Genomic DNA, 7,583 nt, shown 5'->3' with positions numbered 1-7,583 from the left:
AAAGACAATTTGTCACGCGAAATTTATCTAAAGCCGCGCAAAGATGATCGTCCATTATTCAGCCTATCTGAGAACGAGGTACTACGCTTAAAGAAACCGTTGTACGGAATTTGTGATGCCGGTGATTATTGGAACGCAACATTCTCTGACCATGTGCGCCCTACTTTGCACATGATCCCCTCGCTGGTGATCCGTCCTTGTACATCAAACAAGGACTTGTGGATGCGGAAGGACTACGGGGAACGTACGTGGATGATTGCCTTTTCGTGGGCGATAAGGATTTCAAGGACCTCGCTGTCGCCACTAAGAAACGGTTCGAGGCGAAGCCGCTAGTTTGAGATTCTTTTGAATTTGTGGGGGTCACTATCAAGTGGGAGAATGGCCTATTCTCAATCGGACAGCCGGACTACACAGAGTCCCTTCGTCCTATCCCGTATGACATAGACTTCGAGCGTTTCCGCTCGGTTCGCGCCGCCGTCGGATGGCTATCTCATAGCCGCCCCGACATCTGCTGTGCTACGAACAGAGCCGCTCAGGTAACTGTTTTGTCGTCGGCACGTGAAGGAACTAAACAATGCCATCGAGAAAGTTAAGAGCAGCCCTAATCTCTCACTTCAGTATCAACCTCTGGATCGCACATCGCTTCACATACGGACATATGCTGATGCATCGTTTGCGACTAATGACGACTCTACCTCGCAGCTGGGATACATTATCTTGCTGTGCGATAGCAGCAACAAATCGCACGTCTTGGCGTATAGTAGTCGGAAGTCTCGTCGCGTTGTGCGTTCCATCATGGCTGGAGAAGTTTATGCGTTTTCCGCTGCGTTTGACAATGCGTACATCATCAAGCACGATCTCGAGACCATATACCGCCAAAAGATCCCCCTGTGTATGTTCACAGACTCGAAACAGATGTTTGATGTCATCACCAGAGCAACGCACACTACTGAAAAACTGCTGATGATCGATGTGGCTGCCGCTCGTGAAGCCTACAACGATTACGAAATATCAAATGTGGGATTAGTTTCTGGAAATAGCAATCCCGCGGACGCCCTCACCAAGCCGGGGCCATGCAAGTCGCTTGACATTTTACTGTCATCGGGCATTGATCTGACCCCATTGGAGCAGTGAATCATCCGCCTTGCTAAGAAGGCCTCACAGTCGTCCTTTTAAAAGGTGGGAGTGTTAAATGCTGCACTAAAAAAATCGCCCTGTGCAACTGTGTGTTGCACGGCGATCCTCCCATGAGGCGCGTTGATGGGGTATGTCCCGAGACGCGAGATATTCAATTACGATCATTATGGAAAATATGACTGGATGGTACTGGCTGTCCTTTCTAATCCGGGGAACCTGCCGTAGAGTAAATAGCCATGTCGTTCGAACTCTGCAGAGAGTTCGATAAGCAAGAAAAGTAAAGCACACACGTAATCTGAACCTTTGCTAAGGTAAAGAACCGCTTTACCCAGACTGCCGGACGTCGGCGTGCTTGGAAACCCGGATCTCCGGTGGGTTCGTAGGCCGGTCCCGGAGCCGTTTACCATACGTGTTCGCATTTTTTTGCTGGTCTATCACAGTACACTCGTCGATTCTTCATGTCGCCATCACCAAAGCCGAGAGACCTTCCTCAACAACAACAACAAAAAGGTCCCCCCCGCTCCCGCTTCCCGCGCGCTATCTACACGCACCCCGCTCAAACCTTCAAGTATAAGTACTCATACCCGAAGCTCTGCGAGCGCTTGCCAAACCGCTTGACGACCACCGCCGCGCGCCCCTTTCCTGACGGCGCCACGCATGTGAAGCTGCGCCCCTTTTTAAAGTTGCCCACCACGCGGCACGGCTTCCCGCCCACCGTCGCCGTCAGCGGCCAACGCACATTCCACCCGGTCACCGTGATCACGTTACCGCCGCGCTTCGGCCCGCGGACGGGTTGACGCTCGTCACCACCAGCCGCCCAGGGTTCTTTTCGTTGGGCAGCAGCACGGCCACCTTGCCCTGGTACACGCGAGGCATCACCACCCCGCCCGTGGGCGACATCGCCGCCGTCAGCCCCGAGTACTTGGTCAGCTCGAACACCGACCGCACCGTCTCACGCCGGATCAGCCGCACGCGGAACACCTGCCCGGCCCCGGACACGGCAAACTTGCTCGCGAGCAAGTCCGCCCGCATCTGCGCCCCAAATGTGTTCGAAGTGTACTCGATCAGCCCGTCAGTGCTTGACTGCAACGTCGCGATGTGCCGCTCGTATCCACGCATCTTCTTCTGCGGTGGTCGGTGCACGCACTGCCGCCGGTCAAACCGCCCACGACTCCGGTTAGCGTACCCGTGAAACCCACCGCGCCGCACCTTCTTCAGCGTGTCGGCTCGGTAGCAACCGGCCCGGCCCCATTGCAGCTCGTGTTCTGCGCACCAAACTTCGCGTTCGCTCCGTTATCTGTCCCGTAGATGTGCCCGTTCGAATGCGTCACTGAGCAAAACGAGTTTCGCAGTCCGGCCCCGTATACCCACACGTCTCCCCCGACCTTGCGCGCGGTCCCGGGCTTCTTGTATTGGTTGTACCTAATTCTCCCGTTGAACGTTCTCTTCATGATCGGTGCTTGAAGCATCGCGCCCGAGAGCGGCGAGTCTGGCACACCTCCGGGCGGGTCACCAGGCTGGCTTACGCCAGCGTTCGTCCCTCCTTCGACCGTCACCAGCAGGTTTCCATAGTGGTCAAACGTCACTCCATTCACAGAGTTGTCATGATTGGAGACCGTTCGTCCGACACCACCCCCCCATCGTCACATCCATTAAGCCCTGCCGCCGCTGTGGCGGCAGGGGCCGCCAACGCCGGAACCTCGGCGTCCGCCGAATGGTGAGAACAGTAGAGAAAGACTCTTGACTATGCTATATTCCGACAACCCGGAGGGCGGCCGAGGCCACAGAGCGGCCGTCGCCGCCCACCGAATTAGTGCACCGGAGTGCCAACTGTATTCCAGTATTCTTAGTATCCTTCCCCTCTCATACCTCAACCATCGCCACATCGACAATTCCCCTACAAGATTTACCAGTTGTAGAATGTGATCGCCCCTTTTATTTTCCTACCCTGTGAGCTCCTATCGCTCTTTTTTTTACCCTGCCTCCGACCTACATCCGGCCCGGTGACCAAGGCCAGATTTGCACATCCTGTTTCACATCCGGCGCGTCGTGCCACAGCGGGTAACATGGGGGGTAACATTCGGGCGAGCGGCAAAATCAAGCAACCTGGAGCGATTTGGCACCACAGCGCTGCCAGCATAGCCACGTGTGCTCAATTTGGCCCGTTGCGCGGCCCCGGTTGCGCGCCTGTTACCCGGCGCCTGCGGCGCCCATCTCTGTTACCCGCACCGAGGATGCAGGATTCTGCCTTGCGTAAACCCACGAATAAAATGATTTCGAATCACGACTTTTATTTCGCAAAGTATCTAGTCTCTAAAGCCTTTTTGGGACAATTTGTGACGGCGGTTGTCCAGTGGGCAAAACTTTCATGAAAATTCACAGAAATCGTCACACAGTTGTTGACGGCTTAAATCGTCACAAATCCGAACATAAGATTTGGGACGTGTAATTGTTTTTTGTTTTCCTGTGTAAGTCTGATACAGATATGCCGCGTGTGAGTATGCTTTATCACTATGACACGCGAGGGAAAGGAAATGTTTGTCTCATTTTGCTACTGCGAGCAGCTGTTGCCTCTCATAATCGTGTTTCCCTTTTCCTTTTGTAGGGAGTGTAAGAGGTCACTGTACTACGGTGGCAGGTCGGGAAGAAACGCGTAGTCCAGAGACATGCGGCTGGCCCTTGAGCAGTATACGGTATCAGAGTAATTCCAAGTGAACTGTTTGGCAAGAGAATGAGGACGGGAGATTCATGCCTTATCAAATTAAATATTCCCAGACCAGACTGCTTCCTTGTGCAATGGACAAGTGAACTATTACCGTAGCATGTTCGCGAGACGTAGAATTTGTGTGAAATACTCCTGCGCTGCTGCCTTCAACATCACACAAGGCAAAACAGAACTTTCGCACAGTTGTATCCTTGTGAGGTGTTTCCTTGAAAGGGATCATCCCAAGATGATCACCGAAACACTGGTAGGGACTTGAACCGAGGAATGGCGTGCCATATTCCGGAGTGGCGTGTACTGTGGACTATTGATCATCGTCCGTGCATCGTTCAGTGCTGTACGGTACATCGTACTGTGAAGTGCGGTTTGTTGATCTTCTCGTAATGTAGACTGTCGGGCGTCTCCATGCAGTGGCCGTAAGCGGCTCGACGGAACGGCTGAGCGTGATGTGCACGAATGACGCTGCCAGTCTAGTAGGCACTGCATACAGTCCAGTACAGTAGCAGAGTTCCGTACACACAGATATGAGCGATAGACGTGATCAATGGGATGCAGCGATTTCGGAGGGAATATCATTTCTTGCATCCGGAATCTGCGATTTGACGTGTCAATTTTTTTTTTGACAAGTTGCGAATTGTGGGGTGCTGTTTGTGTTTGTACGGTTCTGCGAAGGGGGTGGAGACTGGGTATAAACGCGAAGCCTTACCTTACGCCGAACTCGAGACAACATTTTGATCGCGCTGTTACTTTTTAACCAAAAAAGGTTTGCCACGTCTTTGGTGATACAACAAGACTGCAATTTCATTGCACACATGACATATTCCTTGTCGACGACACGAAAAAAGTAAGGCAGGTAGAGAAAATTTAATTTGGATGAGGAGCGTTTCTCTCTTGTTGTTGTGAGATTTTGCGTCTCGAGGCTGGAGGGGAAGATTAATGTTTTATTGCGGCGTTTTCTTCGTCGTTTTTTGGGGCGTAAAGTTTATATTTGTAACTCTTGTGCTGGTCTGAGACGCAAGTCTGACAATACGATGAACTTGGTTGATGGACAAGTTGTGTCGCGCAGCTTGTACTTGTAGGGGGGCATGGCATAAATGCGTAGGATTGACAAAGGGGTTTCGTCAGTGCAGCACGTGAAACGGATGTTGTTCGTTGGAAATCGTTTAAACAAGCACCAATCCTTGTGGCATACTGCCGGGGTTTGCGGAGGTGAGATATAGACTGTATGTCGGACTGAGCGAAAGGGAGATCAAGTGATTGCAAGAGGGAGGAAGGAGGGATTGATGGATGGGGTTTGAGCTTCGTCCGCATATGAGCCGTACAACGTGCTGTACAATAATAAAAACAAACTGTGGATTTCTGCGGTCGAAAGCTAGTATTGTAGGGGGTAAAAAGAGAGGATGAAGGATGTAGCGGATTCACGAGGATTAATAAAGGGGGATAATAACAATTCTGGGTAACAAGGGAGGCATCATACAAGACACAGCGGAAGGGCAGACAACAGATAAATCACAGTCAGCATACACATGAAATATAGTGCACATTGTACATGAACAGCGGTTGCCGCAAGCAAAGTCGAGGGAAGGATCTAATCAGGATGCAAGAAAAACATAACCGTCGGAATGGAACAGCTGGCGCGCTCACGAGCGCGAAAGCTGGAAGGGAGGAACTGCGCTGCATACGGAGCAGCTTGACGTTACAACACATGCGCCCGTGCCCTTACTGCCTCCCTTTTCCCGTTCACTCCCATACGTCTTCCGTCAGCTTGGCGTCGCGGAGGACGGCTCCCTTCCACGAAGGCAATGGCCGACACAACTGACGGACTCGTTAACGATGGCCGTACGCGGGGGGCAGGAGAGTGTGAGGATCGGGCGGCGGGAGAGTGGATCTAGACCAGATCATCTAGTTGTGGCTGCACGGCCTCGAGGGTGGATTGACGGCGGAATGAATGAAGCGCATGAAACAAATGGCAGTGGGCGAACGAACGTAAAAAGGTTCACCACTCAGAAGGGTATCTTACTGTGAGTCGGGCGGGTGCATGGAGTGGTGAGCCTCGGAGTGCAGAGCGAAGCATTGATAGGCGTTTGACCGAGTCGTACCAAGGGTACAGTATACTGTACCCAAGGGTACTGTATTTCACTTGTATCGCCGGGGTTGTCCCGATGCCCTCTCTCGTGCGCTTTCTGATGGCGAGAGAGGCGCGGGTGAGAAGGGCGGGCGGGGGGTGGTTGGTTGTGGTTGGTTGTGGTTGGTGGTGGTTGGGGGAGGGACATAACTTTAAGTGACGGCAAGGTGAAAAGTAAGTTAACGAGGTTTAAAGGCGGAGGTGTGTTTGAGGGGTTTTCTTCAATTAAGGTTGGGTGTGATGTTTCACTGTGAGATGCGGTCTCATGTGTTGGTGGTGGAAAGAGAGATGACTCATCCCAAATGGATCGCATTGGAGTATTGGAGCGTTTTGATCAACACAGCAACGCATGAAATGTTTGTTTTTGGTTTTTGGTGCGGTCCTTCGCAACGTTGAGGGATTTTTTTTTGGTGACGTCGCTGTTTGTTGACTGAGTCGCCTAGCAAGTTGCTTTGATGGTTTACTCTTTTGTACTGTAGTTAAAAAAGTTTAATGATCTCTGTTTCGGATTGTATTTATCTCGAGATCGTTTACAGCCAAAAGTGCTTATAGCCACAGACCACGGCGCCGGGGTATAAATTGAAAATTTCAAAGTATTGCCCCGCAACTCGCTGCGCAGGAAATCGAGGAATGACCCCGAGGAATCGAGTCGCATATGTGGATTTTCAATTTGTTTTGAGGGTGCGTTTCATCACGGAAAGTGGAACGGTTGTGTGTGCCCTGTCGGCACGTGTAACTCCAGGTATGAGGCACCGAGACATGACGAGACGAGCGTGTGGCACACCGTCTGGAAGAAATTATTGTGGTGATTGTGGTGATTGTGGTGATTGTGGTGATTGATGATCTGATCAATCGATGCCGTCCAAGCTGACAAGACTGATTGAACTCGGTCGTCACATTTGATTACAGACGCACTTCTCCCGAAGAGGGACCAACGTCCGTCACAGTGACCTTGACCTTCCTCGTATAGGGCTCGTATACGCCACAAAACAACAGTCCAAATCTGCGTGACGCGGCAGAAAATCTCCCTCCCTACATTCCCTCCTCATCTTCCCTCCATCACCCTCAACAGATTGGCATTAAGGGAGCCAGCGGTCCCCTTACCTCGGTCCCCTTACCTCATTTCCAGTAAATACTGCACATGCCACATTTTTCATATCCAAGTGGGTGAATTCAAGTATAATTGTACCACATTCTCCAACACTTAACCTTCCATCCCGTTTATTTCCGGCTTCTCCCTCCCTCCGGCCCCTGCCATGGTCATGGAGGGCCAGTGTGGGTCGTGGTATGGCGCGGTACAGTGCACAGAAGTATACTGTACAAGTGAAGAAATTGTGACACATGCTTGTTCCCGAAGTAACCGATCTACTAGGTGATGTGGCATCTGACGTGATGTGTATGTGCAGAAGGATGCTTGCATGGGCTGTTTGGCTGTTGCCCTAAAAGAAGCCATGCAGCCGAAAGGAGTAAGGGTACAGGTACCCAGAAGGGTAACTGCAACGCCAAGATTCTTTTTTTTTGCCATATATCCTACCGCGTGCTGCACTACAAGTATACCGTAGATGATTAAAACAACTCTGCGAAAGAATGGTGTAGTGT

The 7,583-nt window shown here is 51.6% G+C and overlaps 2 protein-coding genes across 2 annotated transcripts; both read left to right on the top strand.

Annotated features, from left to right (window-relative positions):
- The first annotated feature begins 3,959 nt into the window (after positions 1 to 3,959).
- On the top strand, positions 3,960 to 4,118 carry CHC_T00001306001 (hypothetical protein). The gene has a single exon (XM_005718799.1). It carries the CDS (start codon positions 3,960 to 3,962, stop codon positions 4,116 to 4,118), a length of 159 nt encoding a protein of 52 aa, XP_005718856.1.
- An 8-nt stretch (positions 4,119 to 4,126) lies between these two features.
- Positions 4,127 to 4,243, top strand: CHC_T00001305001 (hypothetical protein). Its single transcript, XM_005718798.1, has one exon. The coding sequence runs from the start codon at positions 4,127 to 4,129 to the stop codon at positions 4,241 to 4,243; it is 117 nt and encodes a 38-aa protein (XP_005718855.1).
- Positions 4,244 to 7,583: the final 3,340 nt, after the last annotated feature.

The sequence above is a fragment of the Chondrus crispus genome, genomic scaffold (genome assembly GCF_000350225.1).
Source record: "Chondrus crispus Stackhouse genomic scaffold, scaffold_432, whole genome shotgun sequence".
Taxonomy (NCBI): domain Eukaryota; phylum Rhodophyta; class Florideophyceae; order Gigartinales; family Gigartinaceae; genus Chondrus; species Chondrus crispus.
This window is presented reverse-complemented; position numbering and strand designations above follow the sequence as displayed.

Excerpts from the sequence above, each read along its gene's own strand:
- CHC_T00001306001 (XM_005718799.1), top strand. The coding sequence starts at position 3,960 with ATGTTCGCGAGACGTAGAATTTGTGTGAAATACTCCTGCGCTGCTGCC.
- CHC_T00001305001 (XM_005718798.1), top strand. The coding sequence starts at position 4,127 with ATGGCGTGCCATATTCCGGAGTGGCGTGTACTGTGGACTATTGATCAT.